General features: G+C 46.2%; 2 protein-coding genes across 3 annotated transcripts in view; both read left to right on the forward strand.

Annotated features, from left to right (window-relative positions):
* The window catches only part of smurf2 (SMAD specific E3 ubiquitin protein ligase 2), a gene marked incomplete in the record, with an annotated part of 35,398 nt that extends 22,781 nt beyond the window's left edge, over positions 1–12,617 (forward strand). Inside the window, 11 exon segments of the mRNA XM_062407725.1 lie at positions 24–108; positions 1,068–1,226; positions 1,329–1,376; positions 4,919–5,120; positions 6,682–6,785; positions 6,961–7,075; positions 7,420–7,598; positions 7,905–8,163; positions 8,253–8,454; positions 9,413–9,488; positions 9,676–12,617. Coding sequence (XP_062263709.1) covers positions 24–108; positions 1,068–1,226; positions 1,329–1,376; positions 4,919–5,120; positions 6,682–6,785; positions 6,961–7,075; positions 7,420–7,598; positions 7,905–8,163; positions 8,253–8,454; positions 9,413–9,488; positions 9,676–9,775 — 1,529 coding nt within the window.
* A 1,268-nt stretch (positions 12,618–13,885) lies between these two features.
* On the forward strand, positions 13,886–19,122 carry ddx5 (DEAD (Asp-Glu-Ala-Asp) box helicase 5). 2 transcript variants are annotated; one of them, XM_062407739.1, is made up of 13 exons: positions 13,886–14,047; positions 14,707–14,896; positions 15,001–15,097; positions 15,180–15,313; positions 15,405–15,470; positions 15,562–15,703; positions 15,786–15,946; positions 16,046–16,218; positions 16,302–16,412; positions 16,506–16,567; positions 16,677–16,736; positions 17,970–18,191; positions 18,379–19,122. In XM_062407739.1, exons 1-13 carry the CDS (start codon positions 14,001–14,003, stop codon positions 18,795–18,797), a joined length of 1,884 nt encoding a protein of 627 aa, XP_062263723.1. In that variant the 5' UTR covers positions 13,886–14,000; the 3' UTR covers positions 18,798–19,122. The 2 variants fall into 2 exon arrangements, with proteins under 2 accessions (XP_062263723.1, XP_062263724.1); XM_062407740.1 differs by having other exon boundaries at positions 17,970–18,204; positions 18,379–18,544.
* Positions 19,123–19,960: the final 838 nt, after the last annotated feature.

The raw sequence follows: 19,960 nt of genomic DNA on the forward strand, positions 1-19,960 counted from the left end.
CCCATTGTTATGTCTTGTTACAGAGCAAAGAACCACACAGCAAGGTCAAGTGTACTTCCTCCACACTCAGACAGGTGTCAGCACGTGGCACGACCCCCGGGTACCCAGGTAGGTCACATGCCCACAACTGAAAGCATTGTCTCTTTATTGTTTTGCCCTTTTTATATAATATATACTGTAAAACATATGAATAAGGAATCAGGGGGACATCTTGCATATTGACACTGACACGACTCTGACTCACATTACCCGTAGCTTGTCTCTTGGCAGTCCCTTAGCCCCGGCTGCCGTGTACTCTGTCGTAAACCTGCAGCCGATTACGAGTCTGACGTGCTGTGAGAAGAGACCCATGTCGTGGGGCCTCCGAGACAGATTCAGACGTCTGGCCCGAGCGTTGAAAGGCATTACTTCAGGACACATGGCCAGCAGGTCCCAGTCAGCCATACCACAGGCTGCTGGGCAATTCCGCAGCAACGAGACACGGTGCACTCCAGACGCTATCAATAAAACATGTCTGTTATAATGATACCTGGCCACCGCTCCCTTGCATTCTATCAGCGAGTGAGTGATAGATGATGTTTTTATGGCTTTTGATAGGAGGCTGTTGGTCACGCCACACCTCACTGAGTGCTCCTCAGACAGCTCCAGCATTAGGAGATGGCTGAGCTGCCAAGCTCTGATCCCTCGTGAGGCCCGGGTCCCTTTGGCTTGAACCATGTGAAACAGAACAGGCAGCGCCAGCAGAGTGAGCCTGCTGCTGTAATGTCTCCGTGGAGTCCAGCTGAAAGGGTTTGCAGGGCAGCAGTAAATAATTTAGATGGGAGGAAGAAGAAAAATAGAATAAAAGTGATTTCTCAGACATCTCGGACTCATGCAAGTCCGTCTGAGTCCAGTTAGTCAGTGCTTTGGTATGTTTTCTATCTTATTCTCTGTGTGTGTGTGTGTGTGTGTGTGTGTGTGTGTGTGTGTGTGTGTGTGCGTTTTGTCTCTCTTTTCCATTTCTTGCTTCTGTTGTTCTTCAGTTCCTCGCTAACGCATTCGTTGTGATCTCTTCTCTTGCACCTCAGAGATCTGAGCAATGTGAACTGTGAGGAGCTGGGTCCTTTACCTCCAGGATGGGAGATCCGCAACACGGCCACCGGGAGAGTTTACTTTGTCGACCACAATAACAGAACCACGCAGTTCACAGACCCACGCCTCTCCGCCAACCTGCACCTCGTCCTAAAGTGAGTTGTACAACATCCTCCAGGTGGAAAACAGGGAAATAATTTAGTCAGGATATAAAAACAGAGAGATTTATTTTCCTGTGTTTGTTCTGTGTCTTGTAGTCCAAGTCCTAATGGTTGTCGAGGAGGCATCGAAAGTCAGATTGTCAGGTAAGGCTCGGGCTTCGTGCCAGTATCCCGACTTCACACAGACAGGAACACACACACACAGACACACACACTCTCAGACATTCACAGACTTGCTCACGTTACCTCCCCCTCAGTCAGTTGTTTTACAGTGGGATCCTGTGCCAAGGTGTGTTCACCACCTGTAGCGGTTCAACACACACTCGCACACACAGAAATACATAAACAGCACACTCCCCCACAGTCTGTCTTTCCACACAAAAATTCAAATTCCTCAGCCCCGCAGAGGTTTTGATCATAAAGGCGTTTTAGCACACAATCCGTCACAAAGCTGGCTTTGGCCAGACATCAGATAGCAGAGTGGAAACCAAGGCTGCTGTGTCTGTAGCTGAGGAGCGTCTAACGTCCAGGAAACGGAGCATAAATTTGATGCCCAAGTCAATGAATGAACTGTGTGTGTGTGTGTCCATCTGTGTAGATTAGTGTGCGTTGCTTTGTGCTCCCGCGCTCGGTACATGCCTGTGTGCATGGATGCACGTGTTGAGTGTTTCTTCCTCTGTGCAGCTGTTCAAACACACGTACTATGCTGCGATAGCCTTAGAATTACCCAAAGGCCTTTGCAGCACAAAGGTGGAGCAGTGTACGGGTGCCTTGGTGGGGCCTCCTCCGCCTGACCTCATTCCTCCTCCGTGCAGCAGGAGACGGAATGCATCGACTGAGAGATCGGGTTTCTCTCCTTTTCCTGTTCTGATGGATCAAAGAACGTGTTTGGGATTTTGTATTCCTTTCACTTTTCTCTGAAACACCATATTAAGATGCAGCCCGGCACGACACATTTGTTTTTAATGTAGGAATTTGTCATGTGCGTGATTATGCCCAGATGTGTGAGAATCTGATTCGTGGAATTTTCTATTGTATATTTATTCTGAGAGGATAATAACTGGTAAGATAATTACTTACACATCAAAACCAGGAAATGTGTATTTATTTTGAAGTAATATCACAGCAACAAATTTATACAGAGCAAAGAAATGAATGTGTAAGTGGCTACTAGGGTTATAAGCATTTTCCTTTTATATTGCTTTTTTTAGTAGGTAAAAAGTTAGATAAAGAATATTCTACATTTATAAATACACATATAAATGCTGTACATCTGTGGGGTTTTTTACCTTGAGATTTGTGAAAAAACTTCTTCATAGCTTCTTTATAAATTGTGTGTGACTGATGTTTAACCTCGATACATGACAAGTGGACTAGAGGATCTACTGCCTCTGGTTCAGTTACCGCTCTAACCCAAGTTGCTCTGCTGCTGCGAGTAGAGCAGTGGGGAAGTTTCGAGCGACTTTTCTCGCTCGTGACAAAACTCTGGAAAAGATATCAGTCGTCATGGATTTCCATCGAGACATCTGCCTTTTATCAAGTCAGGGATCTTTACAAAAAAAAAGTTCATCCCTCATGTGCCGTCATTCAACAAGAATGTTAATACACAGACATGCATTTATATATTAACGTTTTTATACGCGTATAAATAATGCTCTCTTAAAAGTCGCCTGAGCAACAACTGTGATCTCAACGATATCTGTTGCTTCTCGCACAGACGGAAACTGTTGAGCTGTTCCTGAGTCTTTCGGTAACGTGCCCCAGAGTCGTGCTCATCAGGCGACGGCTGTCAGGAGAAGAAAGAACCGAGGATCATGTTTACCTGCAGCCGCGAGAGAAAGAGGCCGAGAGGACATGTTTGATTTATGGGTGAAACTGCAGGAGGAGATGCTAGGTACCTCCTCCCTCCCTGCCTGCCTCCCTCTGAGCTGTCTACAGTGTTTGGGTGCTGTCGGGAGAGTGCCCTTCCTTCCTTCCTTCCTCCTCCCCCTCTCTCTGAGTCTAGTCTGCAGGAAATAAAGGGATTCGTGGGGAGGACTCGAGTGTCCTGTGGGGCCCTGTGGCTTTCTGGGATAGCAGGAAGTGATAGAGTCTGGTTCCTGGTGTCTGCCCCAGCAGAATGCAGCTTGGCCTCTCAGGGTCTTGTTAAGGAGACGTTGTCATTGTGGTGGAGGAAAATGCAAGCTGTTGGGCGGGAACCTCAGTGGAGGCGTCTGGAGCTACATGTCCGACATGAAGCGATCTGACTGATTCCTCCTTAATCTGTTTGCGCTGCTGGTTTGAAGAGAGTCGGATGTGAAGATGTGTATTTGAACCTTCATCCCCTCCAGTGGTGCATCCTTCTCTATAAAGCTCTACCACATGAACACAGACTGACATGCGTATGCCCCCCCCGCCGCCCGCTGTGGTCGGCCCGGGAGTCTGGTGTTTATGACCCTGCTGCCCGCCCCCCCCCACTGAAGTGCAAAAGGCCATTGTGCAAATAATCATTTTAGTGCTGGTCCCATAAAGGCTGTTCTGCCCCCCCTCCCGACTCAGAGGCCGCCTCCCTAAACAGCCGACAGTTCAAAAGTTGTACTCGCTATCCAGTTGCCTCCAAAGGATGATTGTCACATCCGCACTATTATATCACTGTTTGTGTTTTGTGTGGAGAGACGTTGGACATCGCGTGATGAAGGAAACAAATGACTTTGTTGAGCGTCCAACCAGCAGCGACTTGTCATCTGTCTTCTGAGTGGACGGCTCGGGGGAGACGGGAGTCTCAGCTCGGATATCCTCCGTCTACACAGGAAGCCCCGAGATATTTATACTCAGTTATCGTCACAGAATAGCCGAGGGGCTCCAAAGATTGTTATGCTTTAAATGTGAAAAAGTGGATTATTGTATTATAATTTATAGCTAATCATTCACATAAGTTTGTTTAGTGTGTCTGTGGCCGTTTCCCCAGCCAGCTGTCACTTCTCCTGTCGAGTCGTCTGTCTCTGACAACTTGTACAATAAATTATACATTTATATTACATTATTTTTATATAATAACAGATAATAAATCATGTCTTATCAGTTTTCACTTGGCTTTCTGGGTCAGAACATGTTATCTCAGTGTCTGCGATCTTCTCTCTCTCTCGCTCTCTCTCTCTCTCTCTCTCTCTTTAGACAAACTTTAAGACTTGTCAAAATAAACCCGTGTGCCCGAGCGAGTTGGCCTCAGTGACCCAACTTCTCCTCAAGTCTGCAGGATGAATCAAGAGCAACAGAGATTTGCTAAACTTTCTTTCCCTCTGTCACATTCTGCTTCTCCCCTGTTAAAATGTTAAGTCCAGTCATCTCTCTGCCAGGCGGGGAGGGGGGGGAGGTGTGTGTGGGGTGGGGGGTACGTGGGTGAGATGTCTTACCTCCAGTAATCCCAGCTCCACCTCTGTCTGTGTCTGCGAGGGGCCGAGGCAGCTGTTTGCCTTGATGTGCTTCCCAGATGACCTCAGTGTCTTTCCTCCTCGTTCTGTGCAGTCAGCAAAAGGATGGAGAAAAAAACTCTCGCTCTCAGAAAGCTGTATTTTCAGTTCCTTCTCCTTCTCCTCTTGTTGGTTTTGTACAAATGCTTGTTTACAGTAACCGTGTTTGCATTATGCATGGACACATCCCAGACCTAACCATGTTGACCCTCCTCTCTCCTCTCCTCTCCCCTCCAGTCGTCAGAACCAGTTGAAGGAGCAGGCCCAGCAGGCTCTGGTGTCCCCCGCTCAACTCCCAGAGGAGGCCGAGTGCCTCACGGTGCCCAAGTACAAGAGGGACCTTGTTCAGAAGCTCAAGATCCTCCGTCAGGAACTGTCCCAGCAGCAGCCTCAGGCGGGCCACTGCCGCATCGAGGTGTCCCGTGAGGAGATCTTTGAGGTGAGGATAAACAAAAACAACCCGGTCAAGTCATCGTTATCACCTGAAGCTCACGAGGGGGGTTCCAGTTATTAAAGATGCTCACTCACAGTCAGAGGATGCATGGAAGGAATTCAAAAGCAAAACAAACACGACAGTAATGTAATATTTTCTCCATTGAACAACCGCCATTTCCCCAAAACTCCTGCCAACAAAATTTACATTTGGCTCCGCGAGGAAACATTATGCACTCCCCTGTTTCAGTTATTTATAGACTCACCTAAGTTATGTTAAACTTCCTCTGAAGGGTTTTTTCTTCTGGTCTCTCCCCATTAAGATCATCGCCTGTTGCATTCAGCTGTGGGAAGGATTTCACACACACAGTTATCTCTGGTGTGTGAAGGCAGTGTGTTCAAAATCGAAAGCAGACGTCTTGTTCGAGATGTGGATATCTTAAGCACATTTTCTCATTGGGGTGGGGCTGGGGGTGGTGGGGGGGTTCTCCCCTGCATCCAGGAGGTGCTAGGCCTCCATCAGAACAACACCACCTGCAACAGACTGCATGACCCTCATAAAATATGTCCTGGAATGTGCTGGAACAGCCGCGTCAGTTAATCTGGACGAAGACATTTTTTTTGGCTGATCTCAATGTGAGAGGGAGGGTGGGGGGGAGAGAGAGAGAGAAAGGCAGAGGACGTCTTGAGGTTGAGCGAGACAGAACTGCCCAGCTTCTCCAGATCAGCTGAAGCATTCGATTGTGTGTCTGCACCGGCCGATGTTCACAGGCTGAGCTGTCAGAGACGTCTTTGTGAACTTTCCTGTGGAGATAAGATGTTCTCCTACAGCAGCTCCCAGTTCTCTGCTGAATCCAGAGGGCACCGGGGGGAACCTTGCTCCTGGAGAGGACGTATTATCGTAGTCTAATGCCTGTGTTTATTCTAACTGCACCTAATCCACTTTAAATGACCCCCCCCCCCCCCCCCCCCCGTCTGCACAGGGGATGAGCGTTCTCAGCCTCGCCACAGAGAACCTGACACTGCTTCCTTCCTGTTGTTGTGTTGGACGCTCCCAGATACTTCCTCCTTGTGTCGCTCTACATTTGGGATTTGTCTCAACTATTGGCTAAATAGTTCAAAGTGTTTGACAGGTGTCATCATGAAGGGGATGGCGTCTGAATGACAGGATCAAATCCACGTCTCATGAATATTTAAAAACTGATGGATGGTTTTCACTTATTCTGCTTCTCTATTATAAGAGACATGCAGGAGGCAGGACATGATGTAAAACTTCTGCTGCAGAGATTTCCAGTACATTGACACCGGTGTTCAGTGAATCTCCAATATTTCTTTAATCTCGCTGTCTTCCCAAGTTCAGCTCCTCTTTTTCATCCTGAGATATTTATATTCTTGTTATTTTTTTCAGTTTTGGGTCCATCACGTGTTAGAAACCTCATCAAAGTGTCCTATCCTTCACAGAATCCCCTACTGTTTTCTCTCATGGGCTCATTTGGACATTATTATCTTTACTAGGGCCGCGTTGCTGTCTTTAACAAAGTGTGTGCATTTGTGTGTGTGTGTTGCAGGAATCGTATCGACAGGTGATGAAGATGCGGCCCAAGGACTTGTGGAAGAGGCTAATGGTGAAGTTCAGAGGAGAAGAAGGTCTCGACTATGGAGGAGTGGCCCGGTAAGAGAGGAGCCTGGTGGACGGGACACATCCAATTAGGGTTTTTGTAAATCCTGCATGACGTTTCACACAGATGTCTGCCTCCTAGTGGCCGAATGTGAAACCACACCACTTACTCACGGATCTAATTGGTTGTGTTTCCACGTCGGTCTTCTCCTCCCTGTGTGCCGGACAGGGAGTGGCTCTACCTGCTGTCACACGAGATGCTGAACCCGTACTACGGCCTGTTCCAGTACTCCCGTGATGACATCTACACACTGCAGATAAACCCAGACTCCGCTGTCAACCCCGTGAGTCACTGACACTACCCACACCACAGACACTGCCAGCCTGACAACACAGACTCTCGTCACCTTAAGACGTCTCAACCCAGGGTTTCAGGTCACAGTCAAGCAAAGTGTCCAGCCAGGCAGAGACTCAGTTCAGACTCTAATTTGTTGTTGTCACACAGCTTCATCTCTGTTTGTTTGGGTTGGCAGCGATCCATGAAACTGTTGCTCTCCAGTCTTTAGACAGGATCTCATGAGACAGGGGTTCTGCTTGTTTCTCTGTGGCAAGCTCTGATTCAATCCTTCACTTGGGTTTCGTTCTGTCTCTACAATCAGAAACTAAAAGAAGTTCTGTCTCGCTGCAGGAACATCTGTCCTACTTCCACTTCGTGGGCCGTATCATGGGAATGGCCGTGTTCCATGGCCACTACATAGACGGAGGCTTCACTCTGCCCTTCTACAAGCAGCTGCTGGGGAAACCCATCACCCTGGATGACATGGAGTCTGTTGACCCCGACCTGCACAACAGCCTCGTCTGGATCCTGTACGTACAAGACTCACTTTGATAGAACGATACTGACTCCACAGTTTCTGTGCAAATACTTTTTCTAAACTAAGAATTAAACCAAAACATGATATTCAATATTTCTATGCATGTCTTACATGTGCACAAGTAATAGATATATTTTGATCTATTATTAAAATCTCTTCCATACTTTAACGACAGCGCCCTCCAGGGTTGCTGAACATTTCTTACACCCGGGGTCCTCACGCAATTGTTTTCAGACCATAACTATGTAGATATCGTTATTAATTATTACCCTTGATTCTCATGTTCCTCTCTCTTCAGGGACAATGACATCACAGGTGTGCTGGACCACACCTTCTGCGTAGAGCACAACGCTTACGGCGAGATGATCCAGCATGAGCTCAAGCCCAACGGTAAGAGTCTCCCCGTCAGCCAGGACACCAAGAAGGAGTACGTCCGGCTCTACGTCAACTGGCGTTTCCTGCGAGGCATCGAGGCGCAGTTCCTGGCTCTGCAGAAGGGCTTCAACGAGGTCATCCCGCAGCACCTGCTCAAGGCCTTCGACGAGAAGGAGCTCGAGGTATTTGAACGTCTCCATGTGATGAAATTCTTGATTCACCTGCGAGTACATTCAGTTCAACGTATTGAAAACGATCTCTCCATCTGTAGCTGATTGTCTGTGGCCTGGGCAAAATCGACATCCACGACTGGAAGTCCAACACGCGGCTCAAACACTGCACCTCGGACACCAACATCGTGAAGTGGTTCTGGAAAGCTGTGGAGACGTTCGACGAGGAGCGGCGAGCTCGGCTGCTGCAGTTTGTCACCGGCTCCTCTCGAGTTCCTCTGCAGGGCTTCAAGGCCCTTCAAGGTGAGGCCTCGGGTCAAAGGTCAACTTTACTGTCAGTTCTGTTCAGGACGTGGACGGGAGGGGAAGGTTGCTTCTCTCTGACCCCCGCAGTAAAGGGATAAGAGAGAACATATAAGTACACAACATATTAGGTAGATAGGATAAGTAGGGCAAATCGGAATACTGCAAAAATACTTCATGAGAAGTTATGCAACATCCAGGACAAATACTACTACAAATACTTTTTACAGTGTATTAAATGCAAGAACCACTCAGATTTGTCCTCTCTGATTGTGTTTCGATGTGAATCTTCTTTGTATAAATTCATTGGACCAGACTGAGGCAGCTGATTATGAAAGTCGTGTCAAGTTGTGCTCTGTCAACACACTCCGGGTTGTGTGTTTGGGATTCTTTGCCTCTGTATGTGTGTGTGTGTGTGTGTGTGTCTCTGGGTTTGTGCGACCCTGGATGAACCCTGAGTCTGTGCAGAGTGCTGTGGTTCAGCAGGTCCGTGCTGGCAGGCGATGCAGCCCAGAGACAGAGCGCCCGGGCATGAGGAGCACACGCTGATCCACAGGCAGACACACACCCTACACACACCTTTTATATAACATGGTCATCCTGTCTCGGTCAAAACATCAGCAGACGCCCAAAAAACAACTCACTCACCAACCTCTGGTGTCTGTGAGTCTGTGGAAACAAGACCACGCCTGAGGGACACTTACTGTAATTAGCACTGTTAGTTTCCGAACACTGGACAGTTTCACTTTGTCAGGTTCCCTCACATGCAGCCGCTCCAGGAACCTTCAGGCTAATGAGCAGATCTCAGATCAGCTGAAGATTGAAATCATTTCTCTTTTCTTGATTGTGGACTTGAAGCAGAACTAACATCTGTTTGGCAGGAGACTGTTTTCAACTGGTCATAAACTGTGGAAGTGTCTGAATCTACAGGTTTGTGAACATGAGTTTTGTTTCTAAGGTGCTGCTGGTCCACGGCTCTTCACCATCCACCAGATTGATGCCAGCGCCAACAACCTTCCCAAAGCCCACACCTGGTGAGTCAGACCATCATCCTCTGGTCACATGACGCCGGATAATTCATATTCCTATGTGTTGGTTTGAAATCAATTAAATTCAGATTCGCTTGGCGTCCATTGGAAACGCTGGTTCAGGTCATGACCCTCTTTGTGTTCCCGGTGCTTCACCATCATTTCACAACCGGCTCCCTTCTGTTTCCTCCAGTTTCAACCGGATCGACATTCCTCCATACGAGCACTACGACAAACTGTACGACAAGCTGCTCACTGCCATCGAGGAGACGTGCGGCTTCGCTGTGGAGTGAGTCCCCGAAGAAGACGGTGCTCTCAAAGGACATGGAGCTACACGGTTTGGCCACGATCCCCCCCCCCCCCCCCCCCCTTTCGCCTGCCCCCTTCCTCCAGCAAATCAATCCAGCTCCTTCGGGGGGGTCATCCACGGTTGCTTTCCCCCCCCAGGGACACACACACCTCCCGGGCACATGAGGCCAAGCTACTGGAGGGTGGGACGTGAGGACCAGGAAGTGTCACCTGACTGTTGGTTCGAAACCCTCCAGCTCTTCTTCTGTCTCTTTTTTATCGTGGATCTCTTCAGCTGCTAATAACTCGAGACTATTAACTAACTGTGGAACCTGCAAAGATTTGCCGGATCTTCCCTTTTTTTTATTTCTAAGTTCATTTTAGCATTTAAAAAAAATAAATATAGACTGTATCTATGTAGCCTTGCTCCATTTTTACCAAGCGGAACACAAGCTCTCCGGAACAACACTAACAAGACTGGTTTGTTTCCAGAGCGTACAGGGTTATTAATGGTTCCCACAGCCACGTGGAAACACTGCATTTGGACGTGGAGTGTGCACGACTCGGGCTGATCACGCTGGGACAACATGGACGACAAGGCAAAGAGTGGAGACTGAATTAGTTCATCTGTTTACAACCTTCTCCAAAGACAGCGGCTGGGACCTGAGCTCCCGAGACGCTGCCCGACAACAAGCGCTGCTTTCCCACAAACACGACTTCACACGTCTGGACACTAGTTCTGTTTGGAGAATGAATAAATGAATGCGTAGCTTGAATTTTGTTATTTTTATATAACAGGGAAAAAATTGAAAAAGAAAAACAATAAATTTCTATATAATATATATAATTTATTGTTGTTATATTTCAGAAACCCCCCCTTGTTAAATTATAGAAGGCAAGTTGTGAAAACAGAACTAAGCTTGACTGAAGTTCACTAAAGAACTCTTGAATCAATGTCCCCTGAGTGCCATAAACATGTTGAGTGAATGAATCTTTACAAATATTCAGCACGCCCTTTAATATTCTACTGATTTCATCCTGGAGCTACTCATGGCATCGTGTTGTTTCCCCTTTTACCCTTTTATTTAGTTTGTCACTTTTTCTATAAACGTCACGAGCATGAAATCTACCTTTTTCAAATGTGTCCAGAGTCCGTCACAGGCTAGTTTGCGTTGTCATAGATAAAAAAAACAAGAAAACAAAACTACTACCTTTGAGCCATGCGGTGCTAAAGAGCGTTTAGTCTTGTATCGGCGACTTCTACTCACTGACCCACTACTGCTTCAAGTGCACGGTTCACCACTCGTGTCTGAACCCGTTTGTGGCCACGAAGCCTCAGAGAAGTCGAGGGCTCCACCGGGCCGAGTCCTCAGGAGACGTCATCAGACTAGAAACCCAGTTCTGACCGGTTGTCTTGATTTCCTGAACGTCCCGGGGGTTCGAGGACTCGCCACCACCTGCACCGCTTGTCCACTGTTGCATGTCTCCGAATGTGCTTTGGGTTTGAAAGTAAACCTGAATGAGATGAACTCCTGCAGTGTCTTTTTTTTCTAGAGAAAGTGTGTGTGTGTGTGTGTGTATGGGTGGGGGGGGGTTGTTTTCCATGATTAAAAAGGAAAAATTCTTGAATGTTTTCAGAAGATGCTGCCTGTCTAGCCATCTCTACGACCGTGGACTGTTCTGAACGATTGCATACACTAGAAGAAGAAATCAAGAGATAAAAGAGAAAGATGAACGAACTGTTAAGTTTTCATTCTTTTTGTAGACGAGTGTATGCAAAGTGAAAAGTGTCCTCAGCTGGTGCTTTGTACAGTAATAAGATATTGTTCATAAACTGTATGTGGATCAAACAACCTGTAATTTATCTTTAACTTAAGTAGAAAAAAATGATTTTTGGTTTTTAACTGAAAAGAGGAAATTGCACACAAACCGAATGAGGTCACCAGGTGTGTGTGTGTGTTTTGAGTGGTGAGGTCTGCACCAGATATTCATTCACCTTCCTGAGTCCAGTGCACAAGCTCCGATGGTTCGATCCCACACGACACGACCCGGCATCGACCCGCCGACACCGCCTCTCGCTGAAGAACTGAACTTTTATTATTAAAAAGTCAAAAGTGCGGAGACGCAGCTCTTTGGTTTTGTTAAATAGCATGATCCACTTAGCAGGACTATATCTCTCATAGCTGACTGATGCAATTTGATGTATGTTAACACTATCATTTTGTAAGAGTATTTTATTTTTGTGTGTCATTAGTTCTAATTAAACCGGCCTTTGTCTAACAATGTTACGACCTTGTATGAAGATGTATCCTTGTTTTGACTGTCATAAACGAGAAGCTTTTTAATCTGAATTGTTGTTGGACCACTTGATAGAGTAACGTGCTCTCAAACAGCTCCTCTGGAACAGCAGTTATTTACATCAGGGGCTCGTTGATCAGAATAATGAATGTCAAGTAGGGTTCGTTTTACACTTGAATGGTCGATGGCCCCGACCTCCCACTGAGTATTCACGGCTTCCACCCTTAAGACGTCTGGTAGATGGATCCAGGGGGGGGCAGGGAAGCGGGTGGATAATGACACTGAGTGTGGAAATGATATTAAACACATTTTGTGGTTGTTTTGTTGAAGTGAAACTGCAGCGTACGACACAGAGTCTTTCTACACACTGTGACAAAGAGGACACAAGAGAAGCCGTCGTGATTATGTTGATACTGGTTTGTGTTTTTATGCCTGTATTGAAAGTGGCTTGGATTAAATTTAAGATAAGAGGAGTTTTACCTTCTGGAGAGAAACAGAATCTTCACACAGATCTAATGTAATAAAAATAAAAGTAGAACTATTACAATACATATAAGCCTGTTTTTCTAAATGTGCACTTTAAAAAATGGGGATACAGGTTGTGTAATTGCCTAATTGGTCAAATTTGTTTTGTAATACACATTCTACAACATGTCTGTGAGTTATACACTCATAGAACTGGAGTCACGTCCAGGGAACTATTTTTCTTAGACAAATCATATCTGGGTGTCAGTCAGAGAACACATCACAGCTAACAACATTCTACATATTGCATTGTATATGATTAAACTGTTATGGTGTAACTGTGCAGTCCCATCAACACAATTCATTCAGTTAGTGAGTAAAGCATTGTATAAGTTGTTTTAACTCACAATGAGGGAAGATTGTATTTCTTTCTCTACTTCTTTTCTTTTGGAATAAATTTATTTATAGATTTATTAAAGCTCAAAAATAGAATGTAATAAACTTAAGATGAAATAAAAACTGGACTTACTCCCTGGGCAAATGATGCACAATGAAGTACTAGAATACACAATAAAGTACTAAAATATAACAGAACAAAGAATGAACTTTTAAACGAGAGACTAAATACAAGAGATAATAATATATAGTCTTAATAATCAGTTATAGTGAGAATGAATCAGTTTCATCAGAGACAGACGAGAGGAGGAGAAAAGAAATAGTCCCTCACGTGTTTGGGTTGGTCCTGATGACGTCACTTACTGTAAACCACCGACAGCGCAGTGGAGAGCCGCATCACCCGGTTTCTGTCTCGTACATATGCATCCGCCGACACTTGTACGATCAAACACGGCGCGTGACAAAAGACAGACTTTGATTTTGTGTTTTTAGTATTAATGTGTTTTTTATCATATTTATAATCATTCAGATTAAACTACATGTAGCTTCTACATTTACTGCGTTTATTTAATTATTTAAAGTTATCTACCTGTTAACACTTAACTTATTATATACATTAAGTCAGGGTATATTATTGGATATATTCAGTTATTCATATTCAGTCAGGTTCTATTATTATACATAGTTAGTTATTATATATCTTCACTCACGTTGTATTACTGTCTATAGTTAGTTATTACATATATCCCCTCAGGTTATGGTATTATATAAATATATATATTTACTCAGGTTGTGTTATATAAAGATTCAGTTTTCATATATATCACGTTTGGTGTTATATACAAGAGGAACTACTTTCTCACGCAGCACCGCCTCGTGAGATGCTGGAGACTGTACGGCGGATGAACACAGCGGAAGGTGAACTTCCCCCTATCTATAAAGCCCGGGCCTCGTTTTCACATTACCGGCATTCAACTCCACTGCCGGTCGCATTTTTTTTTAGTCGTCGGCAACAAACCTCGCTGAAGCTTAATTTATCTTTATTATTTTATTGAACCCACTTTGACTGAAATGCCTGGATACTCCGACAGAGACCGCGGCCGCGACAGAGACAGAGGGTGAGTGGTTTTCCCGGTTTGCATCCGTGTGGCCGGGAGAAAGAAAAAAAGATGGCGGCCGGGCTTTTAAACCGGAGGGGAAAAAACGAATCAAACAAAACAATGTTTAATTGTGGGATGGTGTTCGGGTCATTAGTGGAACGGGTGGTTGTGTTAGAGGGAGACACGTGTGAATCTGAACCGGCCGAACCGGGGCCTCCGGGGGAGCCGGGCCCGTTATCTCCTGGCTCGGGGCCTTTTCTCTGGCGTTGGCCTCGTGCCCTGGCTCAACGGCTGTTCGTTAGCTTCCTGTTAGCATTAGCCTTCCGCTAGCTCGAGCACGACGCCACGTTTCAAGGCCTCAACGGAATCAAATACACTCAAAATAAAGTGTTTGTCGAGATCGGGTTATTTCCCTCCGTGATGACCGACGCGTGGTGTCGGTTGTGAACTGGACGAGGTACCGACGCCACAGCGGCAGCCAGTCGGCTTTCCACCATGTGGCGGCCTTGAATGCGGATACAAAATGCCGGCCTCCCTTTTGTTCCTCTGCCGGTTGGAAAGTATATGGCAGCTATAGGGTGTCGTATAGTGACGCAGTTAAATGGCAGTTACCAATTTTAACTGTTTTAAGCGACTTGTTTCGAGTCCCAGTCTGACTGAGTGGTTTTGATTCACAGCTATGGCGGTGGCGGAGGACCTCCTCGCTTTGGCGGCGGCGGTGGAGGCCGTGGTGGAGGCGGCGGTGGAGGAGGAAAGTTCGGGAACCCCGGTGAACGTCTCCGTAAGAAACACTGGAACATGGACGAGCTCCCCAAGTTCGAGAAGAACTTCTACCAGCAGCACCCAGACGTCGAGCGCAGGCCACCGGTATGTAGCCGGCGAGCTCCCGCACGTGTTATGCAACCCGACCGATGCACGTGTGTTATGCAACAGGCTCTGACACGTTTTGTTCATGCACGATTCCCTTGCAGCAAGAAGTGGAACTGTACAGAAGGACCAAAATCATCACCGTGAAGGGGAGAGACTGCCCAGACCCGATCGCCAAGTTCCACGAGGCCAGCTTTCCCAGTAAGTCTAAAAATAAACCAGCAAGAATAACGGGTCACTCTGGTCTGTTGAGCAGAATGTAACTTGTTTTTTAATCCCACAGCTTATGTTATGGATGTGATCGCTAAAATGAACTGGACCGACCCGACACCCATCCAGGCCCAGGGGTGGCCTCTGGCTCTTAGTGGCAAGGACATGGTCGGCATTGCTCAGACTGGCTCTGGCAAAACTCTCTCTGTGAGTTCTTAACGACTGGCACCAGTTGCACTTTTATCACATTGCAGGGCCGTTGTGTTAAATTAAATTTGACTGTTTGCGTTTTTTGCAGTATCTGTTGCCTGCCATCGTGCACATCAACCACCAGCCGTTCCTGGAGCGTGGCGATGGGCCCATTGTAAGTAAAATTATATATGACTTAATGAAACACGAACCCCCAGTTTGAATCCTAAACCCTAACCTATGACCCCCCCCTCTCCTCCCAACAGTGCCTGGTGCTGGCCCCCACTCGTGAGTTGGCTCAGCAGGTGCAACAAGTGGCTGCAGAATACGGCAAAGCTTCTCGCCTGAAGACCACCTGTATCTATGGTGGAGCACCGAAAGGGCCACAGATTCGTGACCTGGAGAGAGGTACGTCATCACTTGAAATACTTAAATCTTACCCACCTTTTGACTCGATGGCATAGGTCTCATCTTAACTCTGCTGTTACAGGTGTGGAGATTTGCATCGCCACCCCCGGCCGACTCATTGACTTCCTCGAGGCTGGAAAGACAAATCTCCGTCGCTGCACATATCTGGTGCTGGATGAGGCCGACAGAATGCTGGACATGGGCTTCGAGCCACAGATCCGAAAAATCGTTGACCAGATCAGGGTAAGTTTCTTAATATTTTATTGACATATTTTACTGTCACAAGTGGAACACGTCACAGATGTCTGATTACTTTGAGTAACGTGTTGTGGTGTTTTGCAGCCTGACCGTCAGACTCTGATGTGGAGTGCTACTTGGCCCAAAGAGGTTCGTCAGCTTGCAGAAGACTTCCTGAAGGAATATGTCCAGATCAATGTCGGGGCTCTGCAGCTCAGTGCCAACCACAACATCCTGCAGATAGTCGACGTCTGCAATGACGGGGAGAAGGAGAACAAGTGAGTGACTGGTCCATGATTACAAGTGAAGCCATTTTTTATATGTAAGAGATAATTGTTTACTAACGAGGTTTCCTCTTTAGACTGATCCGTCTGCTTGAGGAGATCATGAGCGAGAAGGAGAACAAAACCATCATCTTTGTTGAGACGAAGAGGCGATGTGATGACCTCACCAGGAGGATGAGACGCGATGGGTAAGCATTGAGATTAATATAAAAAATGTATCTGTGGTCCTGGCCATGTTGTAATGTTACATGAAATAACATTTATACCTTCCTCTCCACTAGGTGGCCAGCTATGGGAATCCATGGAGATAAAAGCCAACAGGAAAGAGACTGGGTTCTCAATGGTGAGTGTGAATAACCAATCAATTAAGTTAATAATCATAATGGGTGAACCCTTAAGCTGTATAGATGCAATGTTCTGTGATTTTAATTCATGTTTTATGTTTTTTTCAGAGTTCAAATACGGAAAGGCTCCAATTCTTATTGCTACAGATGTTGCTTCCAGAGGTCTAGGTCAGTATCCTCCCTGAACTCGTGTGCATTGACATGTTTTTCAAAAAAAGAAAGTGTTTTTGCTTTCTTTAACTTTTCTGCTTCTCTCTGAGTTTCTCCCCTGACCTAAGGAGCAGTCTATATGGCAGGGCCTTGGCATGACAAGCCCAGGTCTCCAGAGGGGGAAGGAGCATTCTTGGAGGTGTCCTGACTGGCGAGGCACGGGTCTCCCAGTCGTGCAGATAAACAGAGGTGACAGGCCCAAGTGCAGCACAACGTGCGGGCCTGCCTAAAAAGGGGGGGAGAGTTGAGGGCTGGCCACAGTTCCTCCCCCCTACGCTCGTCTGTTCTCTGGCAATGGTTTGGACTGCTTCACACACCCAGGCTCCGTAACTGTCCCAGCTCAAAGCCCAGCTTCACTGTCTCATTGTCTTGCATATTGGATTGGGCACGGCATTGCAAGCCATTGGAGTCATTTGGAAGGTGCTTTTTGTTGCATAGACTCGTTGTTGAGCATGGGTGGCGTCACTGTTGCAGTCTCCTAAACTTGTGTCGGGAGAGCAGTCTGTCAGATCGATCATACCATCACCTCTGTAGAGACATGGCTACTGGCGCTTTAGGTGACAGTGGGACATGCTAGTTGGACACGCTCACACTCCTCCCTCGCCTGCGTTTCAAAGTCATGTCGAGACCTGCCAACGAGAGACATTTTGAACACTGGGTCTGGAAAAATCTTGCCATGCCGAGAGTGGGATGCTTTGTTTGTAGGCATCCTGCAAATTGGTTCAGAACTACTTTTTTTTTTTTTTTTTTTTTCTGGGCAAGAGACTCTTCAGTGAGGATTGTAGCGAGCAGCTCATGAGACACTGGTTCAATGCTAGCTTGAGAACTCCAGGAAGCAGTAGGGAGGGTCACTTGACAATATGTGGGAATGAACTAGTGAATGCATACTCCAAAAAATGGTAAGATTTCTGATCCATTCTTTCTGAAGGTGGTTTGGTAGTTTGAGTTTTTTATTCTCAAAGAATTGAAAGCTGATGGAGTGTGCATCTTTTCTACTAGTCTCCCCAAAGTGAATCTCTGTAGCTTTACCTAACTCGTATTTTTTTACAGTTTGTGATTTTACTGGCCACACCCACCTCATGACTGCACTAACTTGGACTCTTTGTTTTTGATCTGGTTGTGGTGGCTCTGGCGCACGTCCTTTGTGCGCTGTCCTCTTCCTTTATGCCACATCGCAACACAATCTTACAGATGTGGAAGACGTCAAATTTGTCATCAACTTTGACTACCCGAACAACTCAGAGGACTATATCCATCGCATTGGCAGAACAGCCCGTAGTCAAAAGACAGGAACCGCTTATACCTTCTTCACTCCCAACAACATGAGGCAGGCCAGCGACCTCATCGCTGTGCTCCGCGAGGCCAACCAGGCGATCAACCCCAAGCTCCTCCAGATGGCAGAAGACAGAGGAGGTAAATCCAATTGGTGAGATACAGAAACTGTGCTGTTAAGTGCAGCCACTCTTTCCCTGCTCCTCTCCCTTTAGTCTTTCTCAGTTCATTGGCTCCCAAGCCAGTTTCTGGTTTAGCAAATTTCCTTTTTTTTAAATACAAGACTAGGGTTTTTTTCTCTTCTAAAAAAACACATCTTCTCTTCCAGGTCGTTCAAGGGGAGGCCGAGGTGGTGATTTCCGGGACCGGGATAGGTATTCCTCTGGAAGGCGTGATTTTGGCAGTTTTAGGGATAGGGATAATGGTAGAGGGTTTGACAACGGACCAAATAAATTTGGCACAAACACACAAACTGGAGGCTATGGGAACAGTACTGGCAACGGCAGTGGCAATGGCTACGGTGGAGGCAGCTTCACTGGTAACGGACAGTCCAACTTTACTAGCAACCCAACCGGGGCCTTCGGAGCCCAGAACAGCTTCCAGGCTCCGCAGTTTGCCCCCGTTAAGGCCGTCGCCCCGAACGGCGCAGGCCACCCCCCGTTCCCCTTCCCCCAGGCACAGGCTCCACCACAGCATCATCCTCCTCCACTGGTGCCGTACGCCATGCCTCCTCAGTTCACTCAGTAAACGCACCACACACTTGAAAAGTAATTTATTGCTTTTTTGTCCTGTTAAATTCTATAGATCCAGATTTTTTTTGTATTTACAGAACAAGGTTAGAAACAACTTGGACCTCTGTCAAGCCTTTTATGATCCGCAGTGCAGCAATAGCGACGCTGCACATTTCTTTTCCTCTTACTATTTAATTTGTTACATTCCTTTAGTAATATGTTATGTTTTGTACTAGGTAATTACGATTGTACCGGTTTTTCACGTGTTTCTTTGAAAGTGATGTTAAGCTCCTACCCTGGAAGTGCACTGCATGATCTTTCAAATAAACATAAAAATAAAAGTGGTCTGGTTATTTCTCAACTGATCTCTTATCATTGTCCTGGTTGGAACCGGAGCAGTACTTGCTCTGTCCAGCAGGTGTCATGTTTATTAAACATACCAACACATTGTTTATATGAAACTGTTAACCTGAGGCCTCGACGTGTCAAGAACAAATAGATCAGATCTGCTCATCCTGTCAGTCTCGTGCCTCCACATGCTGGAGAGGATGAGTTGTCAAGTAGTCATCGTCCCACACAGAAACCTTTAATGACTCAGTACAGCTTTAAGAATCGTCTTGTCTCAGTTACAATAAATCCATAGTCAGCTTCCTGTAAAGTGGAATTGTCTCCACCTTGTGGTAGGAGATCAAACTTTCCATCTTGAAACGTGCTGATGGTTTGAGGTATTCCAGGGCTCTGGTTTGAAGTATCACTAAAAAATAATGGGGATTAAATCTTTATAATCTAAAGTCTTTCTTTTACATTTTTTTTGGGTCTACCTCTCGCTAAATATACAAAGACTTTGATTAGAGAAAGCAAATGTATATTGTGATAGATTCACAATAAAAGTAAACTAATTTCATAAGCCCGACTGGGCCCTGAGATGTAAGGGACTCACCTCCAGGTCTGAGCAGCCTGTGGTGGTCCTGCTTTAGAAGATCTAGTCTTAATATAAAAGCCAAAATAATGTTTCATACTAAGGTACACAATTTATGATATATCTGAAGATTATTCGTGGTTGCTTACACCTGCTAATAATCCCTGACAGTGACAAAAAATATATAAACACTAACTTAGAAGCAACACTGTACAAAGGCTCTGTTCTGGGCCCCTGAACCTCCAGGCTCCTGTAGCCCT

The sequence above is a fragment of the Platichthys flesus genome, chromosome 16, assembly GCF_949316205.1.
Source record: "Platichthys flesus chromosome 16, fPlaFle2.1, whole genome shotgun sequence".
In the NCBI taxonomy this organism is placed as follows: Eukaryota; Metazoa; Chordata; class Actinopteri; order Pleuronectiformes; family Pleuronectidae; genus Platichthys; species Platichthys flesus.